The following is a 22090-nucleotide window of genomic DNA, read 5'->3' as shown; positions in this document are numbered from 1 at the left end:
AAAATGAAATGCTGCATCAACACAAACTTTGCTTATAGTTGTTAAATCATTTTTTAATTTTGAGATAAAGGGAAGACAGTACAATCCTCAAAATGGGTGTTAAAACAGCCATTAATGGCACCAGAGAAGACTGCTAAATATATGACTTAGAAAACCATGAGGCTGTACCGGGGGTTTAATATGATCATCATGGGAGTATGGGGAAATACTCCTTATTTATGGCTCTTGTATGTTTTTTTTTTTCCTGATAGTGATAACAAATAATAAATAACCAAATTAAATTAGTGTAAAAAATGTTTATTATAAAATATGACCTTTAAGCGTATCTACCATAAGGCTGCAGGTGCTCACAGCACTGGGTGTAGCCATGGTTAGGGGTGCCACTGTGGTGCTCAGTCACTGTGTTCCTCCACCTGGGACCTTTTTTCATAGTTTGGGCAAAATTCAGGGAAAATAGCAGCAGGTAGTGCAGGGGACTGTCCTACTTCCTGCACTAGATGTAGCACCCCTCCTCCTTCCTGTCCCGTGGACAATGTGTCTCCTCGCTTGCTACACACAGCCTGCAGTTAGTGAATGTGCAGAGCAACAGTAGGTAGAGAGAATGATTGCTGTGCTGCAGCTGGGACATTAGCAGGGAGTGGTGGCAGGATAGTGCTTCAGAAGTTGCCCGTCATTAGTAGCCATGTGCACTAGCTGCTGTAATACCAGACTGCCCTGGATTATTGATTAATTATCCTGATCAGAGCAATTAATCAATAATGCAGGACAGTCTGCTGTTGCAGAAGCCAATGATACAGGTGCTGACAGCCGACTTCTGTAGAGAGTAAAGAAGCAAGCTCCAGGCAATTTAGATTAGCTTGATTGCAGGTAATCTTATCTCTTTTCCCAGATCCCTTTCCCACCCTGTTGTCTTCCCCCATGACCCTTGCCTCTTTTCAGATTTCAGTAGCTTCTTTTAACAGCATGTCCCTGCCAAACAGCACTGGTGATGTATGCAGTCCAGTTAGAAGGTCTTCCTGCCATTTCTCCCCTCCCACCATGTAGAGGTGTACAGAGGTGCCAAAAGAGTAAAATACGCTAAAATCATCTAAAAACGCACAGGAGGCGGTGGTGAACCAGACACTCCAAACAGACACGATGCTGTCGATATAGTTAATAAAATGTATTTACATACTCCTAGTGATAACTGGCAACGCGTTTCACGGGCACAATGCCGCTTCATCAGGCAATAAAACAACAGGAGTAACACACAGCTAGGGGTCCAGACTAACCTTGGCACCACCGGGCTCTCTGTCTTGTGCCTCTACCTCTTTACCCTCCTATGCATCCGCCTTTTTCATATGTTTCCCTTTTCTGACTGTCATAGGAGAAGCTCACAATCTCTTTGTACCATAGTCATAGTCTAATGTCCTGCCATATTATTGTTTATTTATATTGCACTGACATCTTCTGCAGAACTGTATAGAGTACAGAGTTTCATAATGGTTAGCTCCGTCCACATCCTGATGGCTTCTATCCCCCCAAAATCCCCCCCAGAAGGTGATGTGTTTGAAGCAGGCAAAATGGGCAGGCATAAGTAAGAAAGCAAACTTGGCAAGGGAAGAGTTCTGGTGGCAACATGACTGTGTCAAAGAGACACCAAAATGCCAGGTTTGGGAGGGGGTGGGGGGGGTGTTGCTATCCCACAGCAAAGTGACTATAGCACAAATTGCTGAAACTCATGCTAGGTACACACCATACATTTGTGTTAGATAGATGGTTAGATGTTAGATCATTTCCGTCATGTCCGATATTATTTTCAATAGTTTTTCTGGTCGATTTCTCATAGAAGTGAATGGAAATCAGTAAGAAAAGATAAGAGTATTGAGCGAAAAATCAAACCGAAAAATGCATCGTGTGTACCTAGCATTGATGCTGCCCATGATAGAAAGATGTCAGAATACACAGTGCACAACAGCATGATGCATTTGGGGCTGTATAGCTGCCGACCTCTGCTCATGCTGACTCCTGTCCACTGCCAAATGCTCCTGGGCATGTGAGTACTGGAACTGGACCATGGAATAATGGAAAACACAGCCTAGTCTGATAAATCCCATATTTTTGTAGCTAATGTTGATGGGCCATGTGTGGTTGGTTTGGTTTACTTGCTGATAAAACAAGTTTGATCGATGGATGCCTCCTCTCACAACTTACTGGACTCAAATAATGGTCTGCCAGTGTCTTGGTTCCAGATACCACCTGTCATCTTTAGAGGTCTTCCGGAGTCCAGTCCTCAACTGTTTAGATATGTTTTGGTGGCACAATAAAAACATGCTCAATACAGATTCTGGGATTTAATGCTTTGGATGGTCCGTTTGTTTTGCACCAGTGTTCAGTAAGCATCATGTAATCAGTGTGTCTGTTCTTCTATCTACAACATTGGAGAGTCCTTCTTAGTACCCTTGTCTGCCTCAGCGTCAGACTTAGGTGAGTCCTTGTTGCTGGAGTGAACTTTGGATGAATCAGCAAGGTTCATTATGTCAAAGGGAAAAGGTACCAGAAAGGTGGCAGGTTTTTCAGAAGTCATACACTGCAGCGTGTGCAGGTACCGGAGCTGAACCGCAGTGGGGGATCCAGACAAAGTTTCTGCTGCAATTTTAAGAGATTCCGACACGGTTTTCTCACATTCTGCTGCAAGTATCTGTCATGAAAGAAGGAAAGAAAGAATTAAATAATAACAAAAGAGGTTAACAGCTATAGTGATCTGTCATGTGTCTTATTATGCATACCTTCACTTTAGAATATCTCTGTGCTTCTGCCTCTACAGCCATGGTCTGCTTCACTTCTTCTGGGAGCTTCACATCTTTACTATGGTGGGCAATAGAAAACATTTCTTTATCAGTCTAAAGCATTTATAGAATCAGAAGTAATGGCTGTAAACATACCTCCCAACATTTTGAGATCAGAAAGAGGGACACTTAAGCCACACCCCTGCCACACCTCTAAGCACACCATTGACACACCCCTAATCACACATACTATAAAAATGTCATAGGAAAAATATGTTGTTTTATTATTCAAACCCCACTGGTCCTTTCTATCTTGGCTCATTTTCCTTCATATTAACATTTGAAAATAAAAAATATCAATTTAAAGGATGGGAATAAAATTTAGGGTCAATTAAACACATTTTTTTGTAGAAAAAATACAGTACATATATTTACATAGATCTGTTTATCAGTCCTGAAAGAGGGACAAATTAGGGAACAGGGTCCCCAAAGCGGGACTGTCCCTCCAAAAGAGGGACAGTTGGTAGCTATGGCTGTAAAGAATAATTATGTGCAAAAGAGCACCTATCCAGCCTCATCAAAGAGGCTTATCATTTCAATCCTTACTGTATTAAAACATCAAAATTAGCAATGAGCACAAATTTCGCAGAGTCAGAAATTTGCATCGAAAATTCACAATTACAATGTGAAATCGTAATGTGAAATTTTGGGGAAAATCGTAATAAATTTCATCTGTAATTGTAATCAGGATCTGTAATTCCGCATTTTCGCATACATTTGTGGCGACTTTAGAGGTTAATAGCAAAGCACCCGTACAGGCTGTGTGTTAAAGGGAAGGTTCAGGCAGCATGTAAAAAAATAAAAATCCAAATCCACTTACCTGGGGCTTCCTCCAGCCCGTGGCAGCCAGGATGTGCCGTCGGCGCTGCTCCACCTGGCCAGGTCGGGCTTCTTCTGCGCTCCATTGTGCGTGTTACTGGTGCGCGCTGACACCATTGAACCTCCTCCGGGCTGTACTGCGCAGGCGCAGTAGTTCCGATGACGTCAGCGCGCCCCCGTGAGGCGCATTTTGGAGCGCAGAAGAATCCCGACCTGGCAGCCGGCCTGGCCAGATCGGGCTCGCCACCAGAGACCACCGGGAGCCTGCGGAGCGGTGCCAACGGCACATCCTGGCTGCCACGGGCTGGAGGAAGCCCCAGGTAAGTGGATTTGGATTTTTATTGTTTGTACATGCTGCCTGAACATTCCTTTTAAGAATAGTGGGTAAAAGTAAAAAAAAGTAAAAAAATGCAAACGAAAAATGTTTTTTAAAAACCCTTTAAAATTGATTTTCTCAAAAACTACAAGGTCTTTTTGAAAAATTCTTTCTTTGACTTGTACCTACTATTTTCCTTAACATACTCATGTACCAACTATTCTCTTTAACATATGTAGCATTTTGGTGAAAATAGCAGGTATGCAGGCTTTGCTATTAACCGCGCTAAAGTCAGCACAAAATTACGCAAATATTATGCGAAAATAATGTGATATTATGAATGGATTACATGAAATCAACAAATCATAATTACATATGAGCGTAATTGCGAATATTTACCCAAAATTTTACATAATTGTAACTAGCTGATTATGACCTTCACTAATCAGAATAGAATTGTAAGCATAGGTACCGTAATTAATATAAGATAAGGGCCCATATGCAATTCACTTTTTCTCCTAAAAGTTTTCTCCTTTGTGATATTTTCCTCTCTTAGCAATAAAATGCCATTCAAGCCACCAGCAAGCAAGAAAATAGTTAGAATTAAGTTCACAGAAATCCGACGTGTGTATGGGCCTTAATGTTGACAGTGCTTTTTCAACTACTTTTTAGTTCTTTTTTTCAATTGCAGAGTGCTGGATAGTTTCTCTCCTGGGAGAAAACGCAGAAGAAAAAGTGAATTGCATATGGGTGAAGATGAGAGTTATGTCAACAAACACCATATACATAGTTACAGATTTTCTACTATCGGTATTACCCGGCACATATTTTCCTTGTGCCTCTGTTGCATGTACGCATTCCCAAAGCCAAGGAAATAATTTAAACATTAGGGGCCTGATTCACAAAGCTTTTCTGTTAAATTATCTCACCTTGTTTATTAACTCACAATTTATCTCTCTTTAAATGACTTAAAGTGAACCTTAAGCCAGAAAAAAAAAATGATTTTTACTCACCTGGGGCTTCTACCAGCCCCCTGCAGCAGTCCTGTGCCCTCGCAGTCACTCACTAATCCTCTGGTCCCCCGTTGCCAGCTAGTTTCGTTTTTGCCGACAGGCCCATCAGGACTGGCCACGCGTAGCTTTTTCCGCATTCCCGACTGTAATTAGCGCTATTGCAGGCCGCAACGAGTACAAAAATACGCGTTGCCGCATATCTTTGCGCGCGTAATGCGGCAACGCGTATTTTTGTACGCGTTGCGGGCCGCAATAGCGCTAATTACAGTCGGGATTGCGGAAAAAGCTACGCGTGGCCAGTCCTGACGGACCTGTCGGCAAAAACGAAACTAGCTGGCAACGGGGGACCAGAGGATTAGTGAGTGACTGCGAGGGCACAGGACTGCTGCAGGGGGCTGGTAGAAGCCCCAGGTGAGTGAAACTCATTTTTTTTTCTGGCTTAAGTGTCTCTTTAAAGAGACTCAGAGATGAGTCTCACTGCAGTCTTTTACTTACCCGGGGCTTCCTCCAGCTCCATTAGCATGGATGTGTCCCTCGCCGTCCCCCTCAGTGCCGCCATTCTCCCGCAGTCAACCCCGGTAAGCGGCTCAGTTGGACCCCTTGCGCTTGAGCAGAAGGTCCGCGCATGCGCAGAAGGTCCGCCGGTGACGTCACTGAGACGCTTACCGGGGCTCACCATGGTTGAACGGGACATCGTAGGTGGACGGCGAGGGACACAGCTATGCTTATGGGGCTGGAGGAAGCCCCAGGTAAGTAAAAAAACTGTAGTGAGACTCACCTCTGAGTCTCTTTAAGTCATGATTTACACCTCCTTGTCTAACTTAATACATGGCTTAGCTCTCCTTATTTGATATAACTCATGGTTTAGCTTTCTTTATCTAACTTAACTCATGGTTTAGCTCTCCTTATTTACCATAATTCATGGTTTAGCTCTTATCTATTTATTTCATGAATTATCTCTAGTTATTTGTTTATTTCTTGCATTAGCACTCCTTACAGTTAAAGGGATACTGTAGGGGGGTCGGGGGAAAATGAGCTGAACTTATCCGGGGCTTCTAATGGTCCCCCGCAGACATCCTGTGTTGGCGCAGCCACTCCCCAATGCTCCGGCCCCGCCTCCGGTTCACTTCTGGAATTTCTGACTTTAAAGTCAGAAAACCACTGCGCCTGCGTTGCCGTGTCCTCGCTCCCGCTGATGTCACCAGGAGCGTACTGCGCAGACACAGACCATACTGGGCCTGCGCAGTACGCTCCTGATGACATCAGCGGGATCGAGGACACGGCAACCCAGGCGCAGTGGTTTTCTGACTTTAAAGTCAGAAATTCCAGAAGTGAACCGGAGGCGGGGCCGGAGCATCGGTGAGCGGCTGAGCGGGCACAGGATGTCTGCGGGGGACCATTAGAAGCCCCGGGTAAGTTCAGCTCATTTTTCCCCGACCCCCCTACAGTATCCCTTTAAGGTGAAAAATAGGTAACCTTTGTGAATCAACCCCGATGAGTCATATTACTAGTAACATCCCTCCTTACAGCTGTCTATCTGTATCTGTAACAGAGGCATATTGGTAGCATGCTTGCTGAGTGGTTAGCATTCTTTCCTTGCAGCATTAGTGTACCAGGTTGAAAACCCAAACATGGGCACTGCATGAAATTTCGATATTGTACTGTGTTTTGAAAGGTTTAGTGTAGCTCCAATTTCCTTCCACATCCTGAAAACATACTGGTACAATTAAACAACCAATCTTCCACCAAACCTGTTCAGTTTGGGACGTATGCATTAATATAGCTCTGCCTTTTTTTTATCTTACATGGTTTTTACTGATCACAATGGAGAATTTTTACTGCTTACTGTCCCTTAGCACGACTCCCAATCTCATGACCCTAATAAAGTTTAGGGATTCCCTGGTATAAATTTTCAGTAGCCTTTTTAGGTATGACCTATTGATCTTATCCTATCCTAATAGGTCTCATTACCTTTTGTACAATGTTAAACTTCATTGTGAGACATAGGTGAGCTCATTAAAAAAAATATGCTACCTGATTCGGGGGGCTGAGCGGATCAGGTAGCCGCCAAAACCGCCACTCCCCGCTGCTCCTGTGGGCCACACTGGCCCACCTTCACTTTTGTGACCTCTGGGTCACAACGCTGTAAGGAGAGAGATCTCTCTCCCAGTGCGCAGGGAGGCGGGGGAGCAGAGGGGGAGCGACCAGCGAAAGAGAGAACTGCCCAATGGCAGCTCTGGAAAACTTGCAGGAATGCCCCTAGCGGAGTTTTGAACAGGGAATCCCTCTCCTCTATTTACCCTCCGAGATAGTAACAAATATTGTCGCTAATTTCGGGGGGCTATAGTGCGACGGTGGGGGGGGGGGTGGCAGAGAGCGGCGGTTGGGGGACACAGAGGCATGTCATGAGGCAGACACCTTGCCTCTGTGTACCATCTGCCCCCCAAGGAACCACCTTGTCTCTTTAAGTTTCTGAATGAAGAGCGGTTTGAAAACTAAAGTTTAGGGACATGTTGGATAAAAACCAAGTATTGTAACCTACCAGTACGTTTTTGGAATGTGGAAGGACGCGCGTACAAAGAATACACAGATTACACAGATGTGGTGTCCAGGCCTGCACTTGAACTTGGACCACAGTGCTGCAAGACAAGACTGCTAACCATTCTAAGACATAAAAGAGGAACTCCAGTGAAAATATGGTAATAAAAAAGTACTTTATTTTTAAAATAATTATGTATAATTGATTTAGTCAGTGTTTGCCCATTGTACAAACTTTCCTCTCCCTGATTTACATTCTGACATTTATCACCTGGTGACATTTTTACTCCTGGCAGGTGATGTCAGTGGAAGAAGATGCTGCTTGCTTTTTTTGGCAGTTGGAAACAGCTGTAAACAGCTATTTCCCACAATGAAATGAGGTGTACAGACAGGAAACCATGGTCCTGACATCACACTGTGGGAGGAGTTTCACCACAATATCAGCGATACAGACCCCCCTGATGATCCGTTTGAGAAAAGTGTGGAGATGTGTGGCCCCAATGTTAACCAGCTCCCGACCACCTAATGCAGATGGGTGGTGGAGGCGTGGCTGCTGGGGGCCCACCTAACGCCGATTGGCATCAAATTGCGGTGGGCAGTATAAGCCGTTCCGAACGCGTTCCCTGCTTGTAAACAGAGCGGGGGTCAGTTATCAGCCTGCCAGCCACAATTGGAGCTGGCAGGCTGAATTTAAAAAAAAAATGATTTACATTTGTCATTTGTACAGCGTTGCAAAGTAGCGCAGCACTGTACAGGGGACAGACCTATCATGTAACTGTCCCCTGGAGTGGCTCACAATCTAATCCCATATGTATGCATCATGAAGTGTATGGATCACAGTCAGGTCCAATTTATGGGGGAGTGAGGGAAATAAACAAAAATAGAATATTTTATTTAAAAAAAAAAATACTTTATTAATTAATAAAAATCGCAGCAGCAATCAGAGACCACCCAAAAAATGCTCTAATAGTGGCAAGGAAAGGAGGAAAAATTAATTTGGGTGGTAAATTGTATGGCCGAGCAATAAACTATTGAAGTGGCGAAATGCTGAATTGTAAAAAAATCGCCTGGTCACTTGGGGGGTATAAACCTGTAATCCTCAAGAGATTAAAGAGAACCCGAGGCGGCATCGAAAAAGTGAACAAAAAAAAACATACAATGCAGGCGGCGATCTTTAGAGTCAACTTGCATAATCTCAAGAGTCTTTCAATACGCACAGCTGAACTGCACACTTATTGGGCAGTCCCATCTCAGCATGGTCATGCCAAGCGCTAACTGGATGCATAGAAGCAAAATTCACAGCTTTCAGCCTCCTGTGCAAAAAAAGGCCTTAAAGAGACACTGAAGCGAGACTAAATCTCGCTTCAGGTCTTATATATAGCAGGGGCACGTGTGCCCCTGCTAAAACGCCGCTATCCCGTGGCTAAACGGGGGTCCCTTCACCCCCAACCCACCCCCCGCAAAAGATGGTCGGCAAGTTGGTCGTGGGGATTGTCTTCCTGGAGGCAGGGCTAACGGCTGCAGCCCTGCCTCCAGTCGCGTCTATCAGACGCGCATCGCCGCCTCTCCCCCGCCCCTCTCAGTGAAGGAAGACTGAGAGGGGCGGGGGAGAGGCGGAGATACGCGTCTGAAAGACGCGCATGGGGCAGGGCTGCGGCGGTTAGCCCTGCCCCAACCAGGAAGCGCTCCCCCGCTGCACGGAGGGGGTTTGGGGGGACAGGGACCCCCGTTAAGCCGCGCTATAGCGGCGTTTTAGCAGGGGCACGCATGCCCCTGCTAGCTATGAGGTCTGAAGCGAGATCTATTCTCGCTTCAGACTCTCTTTAAAAGAATACCAAAGTGAAAATAAATTGATTAGATAAACAATTGTATCTATCCTCCTTCTCCTAAAAATGATTTTTTTTTTTAAGATATCCCAGTTTTATTTTATATTTAAATATAATTTTTTACATTTTTACTGTTTAATTATCTCTTCTCAGTAACACATTCATTAAAGTATGCCAGAGCTAAATATACATAAACTATTGACCATGTTAAGCTCTTTCCTGCGCTCAGAAGCCATTTTCTGCCAGGAAAGTGTTTTATGGTTGTAATTCCTCATCAGTGAGGGCTACACTATAGTTTGACCAGGTCCTGACTAGATAGAAACTGTAACTTGCATTCATGATGTATAACTCTTTCAGGCAGAGAAAGAAAAAATGAACACAATATAGTTATTTGTGTGTTTGGCTCTGTACATACACATGTCTATCTCATCATGTCACATGTCACTTCATTATTCCTTTAAGGAAACAGTGTCATAACATCTCATTGTATCTGTTACTTATCATACCTACATTTCTGTTCTTTCCACCTTGATACCCCAGGGAGAAGTGACAGCATCTAGGGCCACCTGAGAAAGGACAACACACAAACCTGTTATTTACCGGTATATCACTGCAGAAACTTTATATTTACCAGTAAGGTGAGTAGAAAAAATAAAATTGAGTGTTTAATATAAATATGTTTCGGGGAGGGAGAACCACTTAAAACTAGGGAACTGTATGGGGAGGGAGGACCACTAAACACCAAGGAACTGTATAGGGGAGGGATGGGGACCACTAAACACCAAGTAACTGTATAGGGAAGGGAGGAAGACTAGACAGCAGGGAAATGTATAGAGGAGAGAGGGAGTATTAGACTCCAGGCAGCTGTATAGGGGAGGGAGAATGCATTAGGCACTAGGGAACTGTATAGGTGAGAGAAGGGGGCCATTGGACACCAGGGAAATTTATAAGGAAGGGATGTGGCCATTGGACTTTGACAATGGCCTGCAACTTTGTCCCAGTGTTCAATTTCAGACCACTTTGTATTTGAGTTTGATACCCCTGCCTTAAATAATAATGGAAGATTGTGGCACAGAAATATAATGAATATTTAATTGTATCCTTTGTATATTTTCTGCTAACCTTCACTTCTTCCCCGATGGTCTTCCTCTCCAGCAAGATATCTAGGAACACTCTGTGTGCCAAGATACGCTTTGTTGTACTCTGGATCAGTAATTGTAGTGCACTGGAGATATTGCTCACACTCGTCACACAGAGAGAGATGTTTTCCAGGCGGTAGTAACAAACTGCATCAACCTCCAAAGTAACTAGATCCTTGGTCACTATCTAGTTATAAAAAAGTAATTTATCAGATAAAAGAAGCAATAGCCATGATTATAATTATTACCTTTGGAAATCAATGTCTCTATTTGAAAAAAAATCCCTTGTAAGTGTATGCAAGTTGCAGCTCTGCAGCTATCTATACAGACTTAAAACCTCTAGATCCTGTTATTTCCTGTTTGGAGAGGTGGGGTCTTAAGGTGGCCACACACGATACAATAAAATGATCCGATTTTGCGGCAATTCGATAAAAACGATCGGATCTCCCGAAAAAAATCGAAAGCTTTTTTTTCATTCGACTGAAAAATCAGATCAGATTTCCCATTTTCTTCTATTTTTATCGATTCGGAATGCCAGACATTTTTCTTCAATCTTACTAAAGATTGTATGGTGTGTGTTAGATTGTCAATGTATTATTATATACACCCTAGCAATTTTGTCAGAGTTTCCAATCATTTTTATCATAATTGGGGAAAAATTGAACATAGTGTGTGGTACATTGGTCATATTTTTGAAATGTTACAATCTCTCAGAAAAATTGATTGCAATTCTTAAATTGAACAGACATTGAAAAAAAGTTATGGTGTGTGGCCACCTTTACACCTACTTCTTGTGAACTACAAAACTCCCTTCTCCTCATACGGTTCCTGTTGTAATGCTGGGATTTTGGGAATTTTATTTCTTTGTGCATCACATGGTCATACCCGACTGACAGAGGGGAGAAAAGGTAAGTTCTGCTGTTGTTTTAAGCAGCACATTTGACATGTGAAAATAGTTCTCTGTCCATCATTTTGCTTCTATACTCACTTTATATTCACTTATTGTCATTGCCATTAGTATTTGCCTTGTTGAGTTTTGGGCTTACTTGGAATTTAAAGTATATCTGTAAGAAAAAAAAAGAGCCCGGGGGGTACTTACCTCAGGAGGGAGAAGCCTCTGGATCCTAATGAAGCATTTCCATGCTCCTCCGGCCCTATATTTCAGCTATGTCAGCAGCCGAATATTCGTTGGGGCTCCAGGATCATAACAATCCTGTGTGAGCCTCCCACAGGCACAGAAGCGGCTTTCGTTCAGGCTCAGGCAGAAATAGCTGAGCTCGGTTGGCTCCGCTCTACTGCGCAGGTATAGACATCGCACACTGTCACAGGAAGCCCTAGTGGTCAGATCGCAAACGGCCTTCCAAACGGTGCCAGCACACGGATTGTGTGAACTCTGGTCGCAGTCAAAGCGCAGGAACCGTTGGGAATTGGCCGCAGACAAACCAGAAGGGAGCCTGTGAGGTACGGTAATTACAACTTACACACAATTCGAGGGTATAACTGCCACCACCACTGATATGGGCCAGTGGACCCGAATGCCTGACTGATCCTGCAAATAAAAACGGTTAAAACACGCTGTATTCTGTCTAGCCAACAACAAACAATAGTAGCGTCTCTTCAGAGACCTGGGATCAGTTCTGTGTGTGCTGAATAATAGGGTAGCTAGAACAACAACCGACGATAGCGTCGGTTTATTAAAAGCAATATAAATAATATATACAGACAATTATTAAAATCAACAATTATTAAAACAGTAATAGCCAGTATTAGAGGTGTAGCGAACGGTTCGCCAGCGAACGGTTCCAGGCGAACTTCGGGGGTTCGCGTTCGCCTGCACCAGGCGAACTTTTGCGGAAGTTCGATTCGCCCCATAATGCACTATGAGGGTCAACTTTGACCCTCTGCATCATAGTCAGCAGGCACATTGTAGCCATTCAGGCTACACTAAGCCCTGGAGCCCCACCCCCCTTATATAAGGCAGCCTCCGGCGGCCATTACAGTCACTCGTCTGCCTGCTGTTAGACAGACTAGGGAGAGCTGCTGCAGACTTGTTTTTCTAGGGACAGATTAGTTAGGTTCTTGGCTGCTTAGCTTGCTCCTGGCTGATTGTTATTGCTTTTATAGCACCCAGCAACAGCTCTTGTCAGAGCTCATCCTGTACTTTTTTTTTTTTTTTTCTGTGTGTCAAACTGACACTTTTGTTGCATGCACAGCATTGCTAATTGATAGTGTGTGTGCCACTGCCAGCAGCCCAGTACATTCAGTGACTACCTGTGTGTGTGACAGGGAGCTGCACATTGCACTACCAAGTACTGCATATACCCCAGTACCTGTTGTGTATATTTAACCCACCTCATCACTGCATATACCTAGCGTTTTGTTGAGTGAACCCAGCTCACTGCATCTAAATACCTGTTGTGTTGGGTGAGAACCCACCTGGCCACCTCACTGCATCTAACTACCGGTTGTGTTGAGTGAGAACCCACCTCACTGCATCTTAAGTACCTTCACTGTTCAGTGGACCCAGCTCACTGCATCTAACTACCCAGTACCTGTTGTGTATACTTAACCCACCTCATCACTGCATATACCTAGCGTTGTGTTGAGTGAACCCAGCTCACTGCATCTAAATACCTGTTGTTTTGGGTGAGAACCCACCTGGCCACCTCACTGCATCTAACTACCGGTTGTGTTGAGTGAGAACCCACCTCACTGCATCTTAAGTACCTTCACTGTTCAGTGGACCCAGCTCACTGCATCTAACTACCCAGTACCTGTTGTGTATACTTAACCCACCTCATCACTGCATATACCTAGCGTTGTGTTGAGTGAACCCAGCTCACTGCATCTAAATACCTGTTGTGTTGGGTGAGAACCCACCTGGCCACCTCACTGCATCTAACTACCGGTTGTGTTGAGTGAGAACCCACCTCACTGCATATAGCTAGCATCCCCTCGAGATGGACAAAATGGACAAACCAGGTAGAGGAAGAGGTAGAGGCAGGCCCAGAGGAAGGCCACCAGGCACCGGCAGGTCTGTGCGAGGTGGTGTTTCTCTGATTTCGTGCGGACCTGCCCCAAAATACAGTGCTCAGAAGAAGGCACGTGCCATCACTTCCCAAAATCGCGAGGAGGTGATTGAGTTTTTAACACAGAACACCTCATCTTCCGCAGCCACCAGCGCTACAACAAGCACCACATCCGCTGCATTTGACACTTCGCAGGAGTTATTTGGTGGTCTTGGTGAAATCACTGATTCCCAGCCACTACTGCCACAACAACAAAAAGGCGCAGGTACACCACCACATACGTCTGAGTTAGGTGGTGATAATATGGACGTAACATGTGTGGATGGGGATGATGGTGGACCACCTGAAGTTGGTGCACTTGAGGAGGTGTCTGAAGAAAGCACAGCTAGCCAGGAGGATTATGATGACGATTATACGGATACCACATATGTTTCCGGTAGAGGAGATGACCAGGGGGACAGTTCAGAGGAGGAGTCAGAGAGGAGTAGGAGGAGACGACTCCATGATAGAAGCAGAGGGAGCTCGTCCTCAGAAACAGCTGGGGGCAGTGTCCGGCACCATGTATCACCAGCTATGGCCAGCCAGCACACATGCCCTTCAACGTCAGCTGCTGAAGCCACCGTAGCGCCATCAGCCCAGGGGGGCTCAGCGGTTTGGAAATTTTTTCACGTGTGCTCTCCTGGCTGCTCTTAACAAACAAGTGGAGCAATGGCTGACCCCGCACAAGCTTGAGATCGGCAACGTGGTGTGTGACAACGGCAGCAATCTGATTGCTGCGTTGAATTTGGGAAAGCTGACACACATACCCTGCATGGCACATGTGCTGAATCTGGTCGTGCAAAGATTTGTGTCCAAGTACCCAGGCTTAGAGGACGTCCTGAAGCAGGCCAGGAAGTTGTGTGGGCATTTCAGGCACTCTTACAAGGCCATGGCACGCTTTGCGATAGCCCGACTCGCTGGAATTCCACCCTGCTGATGTTCTCTTGCCTGCTAGACCAGGAGAAAGCCGTCACCCACTACCTGTATCATTACAGTACAAGGACACAATCTGGGAGGATGGGGATGTTGTGGCCCAACAACTGGACACTGATGCGAAATGCATGCAGGGTCATGGAGCCCTTTGAGGAGGTGACCAAATTGGTGAGTCGCAATGAGGGCACCATCAGCGACTTGATCCCCTACGCCTACTTCCTGGAGCGTGCTGTGCATAGAGTGGTGGATACAGCTGTGGAGGAGCGTGAACGAGAAGAGTTACGGCAGCAGGAGTCGTGGGAGCCATTTACACACGAACCCGATGTTCCCACAACACCGGCGGCAGCACAGAGGGGGGAGGAGGAGGAAGAAGAGGAGTCGTGTGGGGAAGGAGAGGAGTCAGACTCTGATGATGGTGATGATGAGGAAGGTGTTTCTGTGGAGGAGGAAGAGGCGGCGGAAGAAGAACATCCGCGGCAGCCGTCACAGGGGGTTTCTGCTGCTCCACGTTCCCGTGGTATTGTTCGTGGCTGGGGGGAGGAAGAGGAGTTGCGTCCCGTCACTGAGGAAGAGCAAGAGGAGATGGAGAGTACGTCTGCATCCAGCTTTGTGCAGATGTCCTCTTTCATGTTGTCCAGCCTGTTGAGGGACCCCCGTATCAAAAAACTAAAGACGAATGACCTGTACTGGGTGGCCACGCTACTAGACCCTCGGTACAGGCACAAAATGGCGGACCTCTTAGCAACTCAACAAAAGGCGGAAAGGATGCAGCACTTGCAGAACAAGCTGTCGATGATGCTTTACAATGCATTTAAGGGTGATGTGGCTGCACAACGCAATCAAGGTACCACTGGCAGTAACCCTCCTCCTCCCAAGTCCACGCAGGCAAGAACAGGACGCTCCAGCGATCTCAGGGTGATGTCGGACATGCGGACGTTCTTTAGTCCAACTCCTCGCCATAGTCCTTCCGGATCCACCCTCCACCAACACTTGGACCGGCAGGTAGCCGACTACCTGGCCTTGAGTGTGGATGTAGACTCTGCGAAAAGCGACGATGAACCCTTGGACTACTGGTTGCGCAGGCTTGACCTGTGGCCAGAGCTGTCCCAATTTGCCATACAACTTCTCTCTTGCCCTGCCGCAAGCGTCCTGTCAGAAAGGACCTTCAGTGTAGCTGGAGGCATAGTTACTGAGAAGAGAAGTCGCCTAAGTCACGACAGTGTTCAGTACCTGACCTTTATCAAGATGAATGAGGAATGGATCCCGGAGGGCTACTGCACGACCGAAGACTAAGTCAGTCCCCACACACAGCATCTCTGCCTGCAGGCCGCTTTACTGCCTTCTCCGCCACCACCAACAGGGTCCAGGACTCTAGGCGGATTCCTGAATTTTTAAGGCCGCTGCTAGCAGCGGCCGCTACACTAATTTTTCTGGTGCGTGTACATGCCTGCCTAATTTTTCTGGCTGCACTGCGGGCGGCTGCAACAACAAAACAAAAGGCATGTACATGTGCCCATCCCCCTTCATGATCATTACCTTGCCGCGGTGAAGGGGCTTGCGCATCACAATGAAGCAATGACCGCCGGCTATTTGAGTGTCTCGGGTGGGGGTGGCACACAAAAGATAATAAGGTCGTTGCTTCATTGTGGTCAGACCAAATTTGATCAGCTGGACAGTCACTGTTGTTCTATCATTGAGCTTCCACAGCCCGGCCTACACTCTGGCCACGGTGCACACCAGTCCAGTACGGCCGTCACTACGCAAACAGCTGTTTGCGCTGCGTTACACAGTGAGTTTGGTGTGTCAGTGTGTAGCAGAACTCTAATTACACTCCCTGATTGATGTATACCCATGCAAGTCGTTTTAAAACACTTTAGGCCTGCAATTTAGCATTCGATGTGATTTTTGCCCTTAAAATGCTGCTTTGCGTCAAATCCAGATTTTTCCCCGGGACTTTGGGCATGTATCCCACTCCGCCATGCCCCCCTCCAGGTGTTAGACCCCTTGAAACATCTTTTCCCGAAAATCGGAGGTTCGCGACATCTCTAGCCAGTATGAAATAAAAGGGAGAAAATACTTAGGATTTGTGGAAATATGTCCGTTCTGGGAAAACTTGTAGAGTTCCTTTTGTTCAGTTCCAGCAAAGTTTAAAATCCACGCAAACATGGAAAATGTCCTTTGTTCCAGAAGATGGCCAATCAAGATGGACGCTAGCCATGTGTCCTTTGTTTCAGTTTAGACAAGATGGCCGCCAACCATGTGTTCTCTGGCTGGCAATGTGCTCTCAGGAAGGTGGAATTTGGAGGACTGAGGGGAGGGCCCCTCGCAGATACTTTTGAGGAAGCTGGTTTGGGGGTGTGGCAATGCCGGCCCCCTCTGAGTTACCAACAAATGACAGTTAATTTTCTTCTGAGAGATTTTAGGGCTAAACTTATGAAATGCTTTAACTCCTGAACCATACACGTTATATTTAGGGGGGTAACAGATTCATACTTGTTGGAAAATACAGATTAATATGACATCAGACATGGCTAAGCCAGCGGGTCAGGCTCCTGAGAAGATTCATATCTCAATAACCGGACGGGCTATCACAATGAATGTCATATCAGCACGATGGCCAGATTTTACCGAACAAGACGATATAAATTTTATAGCTGTGCGACATACGGTTTTCGTATACCGACAGGAAATCATACCACCCATGCTTTTCTTATGGCTGGCTAAGTGGCTCCGGCCAGTCTGGGAAAGAAGCAGGTTTTGACTAGCCCCCTGCTGGGATTAGCTTCCTGAGCACAAGGGTTTGTTCCTGCTCATTAGCATATCAAAAGAGCCATCCTGCAGTTAAGCAGAGGCTCCTACACAATCAATCCCGATTCTAGTGATCTGAAGCGCAATCGATGGAGAGAATCGAGTGCGATCACTTTTTCTTCACGGGCGGTTCCAGGACGCGTCTGCGGCCCCGCAACCGTCCGTGACACACACCTGCACCCTAGAGCGGATCTGATCCCCACGAAAGCAGCTACAGAACCTGCGCGAGGCTCACACAGGATTGCTATGATCCAGGAACCCAACAGGATTTTCAGAAGCTGGCAGCGCTAGAATGGAGGAACGGAGGAGGATGGAAGAAGCCTCATTAGGATCCACAGGCTTCCCCCTCCCAAGGTAGATACCCACCAGGGGCTCTTTTTTTTGTTACAGTGTCTCTTTAAAGCCTCACCCCAGGGACAAAAAAAATCTAGATCTGTGTAGGCACTCCGTTGCAGAGGTTGTTTTTTCTCTCCATAGAAGCATTTTAATGAACTAATGTGAAGTAATTAACTTTCAAAAATACCCTTTCAGGAGCCCAGACTCTGACCATCTCCTGTACCGCTGCTACAGCATGTAAAGGGATTCAGTCCGTGCCTTCCCTATTGCAGTCTGAACAATGGGGTTATGCAATCCAAGCAGATACAGCAAGTGACTACCTGATCTATTCTGCACCCCATGTGACCCCCTGCCAGGACTCTTCATTGGAGCAGAGGCTAGTCTATGACACTAATTTCAAGATAATTTTAATAGCCTCTATCAATGATCTGATTGAGATGGTGTAGATAAGGTGTTCTGAATCTACTGGCTGCATCACTTGCTCCATGTCTTTTACCTGGAAACTGCTGAAAGCAAAAAATCACCATGACAGTAAGGCAAGGGGCATTTTTTAAAGGGGATAAAGACAGCAGCCTCTATGTCCCTCGAACGTCAGATTTCTTTTAAAGTTTTAAAGCTGTTTTCCTTTTTTTTAGAATTAATTTATTTCAAGACAGTATGGGAAAAGTGCACTTACCTGGTGGAAAGGAACCTCAAGGGCCTTTATACGGACATCCAATTTGTGACACTTGTCCAAACCAGGAAGGTAAAAAAACATTCCTGAGAACAGAGGCACATGATCATATGACTGCTTCATCCCCTACTGCAGCTTACTTTATGTGATATTCACATTCTCTGCAGACAGCTACCAGTGGCAGGAGTTATTATACATCCACATTTTTTCTGAATGTTTACAGTAAATTTTCTAAAAATAAAAATACTATGTAAAGATGTTTGATTCTGCATACATTTACATATATGATCACTGAAATAAAAAGCATTTAGGTGACTAGCATAAGAAATACACAGCTTTTGACAGACGAGCATCAAACATATTTACATTTCAGCCTAGCCAGGGGCAGTTCTTTCATGAAGCAACTTGAATCACATGCTTCTGGGCGGCAACAATAAGAGGGTGGCAAGAGGCGGCTTTCCTCCCCAAATGTCCTCACACTCCACGTCTCCCCCTCCCTAGATGCACAGCACCGCTTCACTCACCTTCACTCACCTGCTCTCAGCATTCCAGTGATGAGATCTCCATCCGCCCATCCAGCATTCATGGCTACAGCAGTGCCTCATGTGACCTGTTACATGCTGCTGGGCTGCATAAAGCACCACTGTAGCCAGAGAGAAAGCAGGACTTCACATATGGCTGGTTATCTTATTGCTAATCTGCTGAGAGTGGGTGAGTGATGCGCCACTGGTGCATCCTGGGGATCAGATGCTGCCGGCTAGAAGAAAGGAGATGCTGTCTTGAAGGAAGCAGAGGGAGGTGAGCATAGTGACAGTGTCTGCAATGCATAGCCTGATGTGTATCCTCTCGGGTCTGGCTTTGCACACACACACACACACACACACACACACACACACACACACACACACACACACACACACACACACACACACACACACAATGTCGGGGGAGGGGTGTCCTCACAATGTATTGCTTCAGCTGGCAAAAATTCTAGAACTAGCAATGGGCATAGCAGTAAAGTACTGTACAGTGTAAGGCCCTCTAGCAGAGCTTGCCGATTTCCGGCAAAGCAGTGCAACAGGAGAACTCTATGAGGGTGGTTCTACTACAGCGCTGAGATCACAGAGTGATCACAAAAGCACTGCAGTATTTTTGGAGCGATTCTAGAGTGCAAAGGCAAATTGCATTCATTTAAGAATGCTATGGGAATTGTGCACAAAAAACACAGTGGTTGTCAATATCCTTGAAATCGCAAGCCGTTTCTGATTTATAGTTAGTAGTAGTTTTTCACTTTTTGGTACTTTTTCAGTTGCAAAATGCTGAAAAGTTATTTGAAAGGGAACCCGAGGTGTGAGGTATATGGAAGCTGACGTGTTTGTTTCCTTTTAAATAATGCACATTGCCTGGCTCAGGCTGTCCTGCTGATCCTATCTATCTATCTATCTATCTATCTATCTATCTATCTATCTATCTATCTGTCTCTAATGCTAGGTACACACGATGCAATTTTCTGAAAGATTTACTGTCAAATCGATTATTTTCAACATGTCCCATCTGATTTTTCAATCAATTTTGCATTCACTTCTATGGAAAATCGATTGGAAAATTGATCGGAAATCAGACTGGACATAATTGACCCGACAGTAAATCTGTCAGAAAATTGCAATCATGTGTACCTAGCATGATACTTGTAGCCATAGACCCTGAACCAGCATGCAGATCACATATCTATGACAAATCTGACACGATTAGCTTAGTTTGTTTCAGGTGTGTGGTTTAGACAATACTGATCAGAAAGATCAAAAGGATGCCAGGCAACTGGTATTGTTTAAAAGGAAATACATGTGACAGCAGCTATATGTTTCTCATCTCTGGTTTCTTTTTTTTTTTTTTAATAAAAAGAGATAAAAAAGGAGAGAGGAGAAAACTCAGGAGAAAATGGTTTATAGGCTGCATAAGGGCTGTCATCAGCAGAAAATCATAGCCTTTTTCTGGAAGAAAAAACAAAAAAGTTACCTAAAGTTATCAGAATTGCAAAAAAAAATAAAAAAAAAAAATGAGTCTTGTCAAGTGAATCAAATATATTTAGGTGCAAGTTCTTTATTTACAGGTTTATGGACATGTTCACTAGCATATTATTGGATATAATATTGAGAAACTGTCAGCCATACTATCTAAAAAAACCACATACAGTATATAGGTAGATAAATACTTGCTCTACTTACATCACATATGTATTGCACTGTCCACATTTTGATTTTAGTGATTTTTCTATAGTAAAACAAAAGAGAAAATCCTTCTTAGGATTCTCCATTTTAACCATGTCTATCTTGAAGCTAATCCTGATGTCATTTCCTCCCTTACTCTCCTCTGCCTGATTGTGTATGCATTGCCTGCCCTCCTCCCAGTCCCAGGCACTCCCAACCAGCTCTGCAATAGAAAGTGCATTGTCTCAGCATGCATGAGAAATATTGGTCAATCAGAGAGGAACAGAGGTGTTAGAGGGGACAACAGGAGGGAAAAAGGCTTCAGCCAATCAAGTTAGTTAAGTCTGAGGGGTAAGTAAAGAAGCAAAAAAAAAAGACAACCCAGCATGCCCAGCAACTTCCTTTGTGCTGCAATGTACCAAATAAGAGTCTGGTAAACAGGGGAATGATCATTTATCAAGAAGAAAAGTAAAAGTGATTTTTAACTTTTGGATTGCCTGATTAGCATCCTTATTACTTGTTTACCAGATAAAAATAAAGAATTGTTTTTTTTTTTTATTTTATGCCGAACAGTTACACTTTAAATAACAAACCAGCCAAATAGCTAAATACAGTACATGTTTGCTGATCACACACACGATACACGGTTCACATACACATGCACACCATCACTCTTCATGACACCAATGTCATTGCCTGCCCGCCTCCTTTTGGAGAAGCAATGAACTTTTTATAATGGTAATGCCAGCATCTTCCACCTGCCCAATAGCTTGAAGTGCAGAAAGTCCCCTGTATAAGGCAGAAATAGTAGGTGTGCATTACCTGGTCCTCTAGCACGCCCTGGTAACAGTCGTCCTAGCCGGAATATGACAGCTCTCTCGTACTCTCGTACAATCTGCAATTACAAATGACAAAATTTGATGAAAGCTTATGGAAAACCAAGCTTGATTTCTAATTAATAGTCACTCTGGCAAAGCAAATACCTTGTAGCTGCAACATGCCAGGCTAGCAATAATGCCCTTGACTAGTCACATATAGCTGTAATATGTTATGGAGACACATCTCACAGTCTTGTGATATGTTAAAGGAATACTATCGATTCACATATTTTTTTCAATTGACATAGGAATTGTTTGGGAAGTGCTGCTAAGTACTGGTGTATACATTTTAGTAGCAACTTCTTTGTTTACTGTTAGCAAAAGACTTTCAAACTTTACTGACGCCAAAACTGATGGCTGACTGAGCCATGAGGAGAGGGGAAATTCCCCTCACACTTGATCAGTGTAGCTCTGTGTGTGACAGAGAAAGAGAGAGAGCTCCAAACAGCTGCAGCTCCTGTGTCCTGTGTTTCTGACTGAAGTGTCTGAAGAGAGCAGAGGAAATGTAACTAATTGTCACAGCTTTCATACTGTTTTTGCTTTCAGAGTTTGATATGTTTGATATTTGCTTTCTGTAGTCTGATATGCAACTCTGGCTGTGCATTGAAGCAGACACCCCTTCTGCAATTGATTTGTCCCAATATAGCTAAATCCTACCCTCAATAAATTACAGCTTTTGCCTCTGATATTTAACATGAAAAGTAGGAA

The 22090-nt window shown here is 44.8% G+C and overlaps 1 protein-coding gene across 1 annotated transcript in view; it reads right to left on the bottom strand.

Annotated features, from left to right (window-relative positions):
- Positions 1–2332: 2332 nt before the first annotated feature.
- The window catches only part of NPHS2 (NPHS2 stomatin family member, podocin), a 32144-nt gene continuing 12386 nt past the window's right edge, over positions 2333–22090 (bottom strand). The window contains exons 4-9 of the mRNA XM_068242571.1: positions 21327–21399; positions 18301–18383; positions 10463–10666; positions 9851–9906; positions 2769–2847; positions 2333–2680 (exon numbers count right to left, since the gene is read on the bottom strand). Of these exons, the coding sequence (XP_068098672.1) occupies positions 2411–2680; positions 2769–2847; positions 9851–9906; positions 10463–10666; positions 18301–18383; positions 21327–21399 (765 nt within the window). The 3' untranslated portion in view covers positions 2333–2410. The remainder of the gene's footprint in view (positions 2681–2768; positions 2848–9850; positions 9907–10462; positions 10667–18300; positions 18384–21326; positions 21400–22090) is intronic.

Source organism: Hyperolius riggenbachi, chromosome 6 (genome assembly GCF_040937935.1).
Source record: "Hyperolius riggenbachi isolate aHypRig1 chromosome 6, aHypRig1.pri, whole genome shotgun sequence".
Taxonomy (NCBI): domain Eukaryota; kingdom Metazoa; phylum Chordata; class Amphibia; order Anura; family Hyperoliidae; genus Hyperolius; species Hyperolius riggenbachi.
Note: the sequence above shows the minus strand (reverse complement) of the source record. Positions and strands in the feature narration are given on the sequence as shown.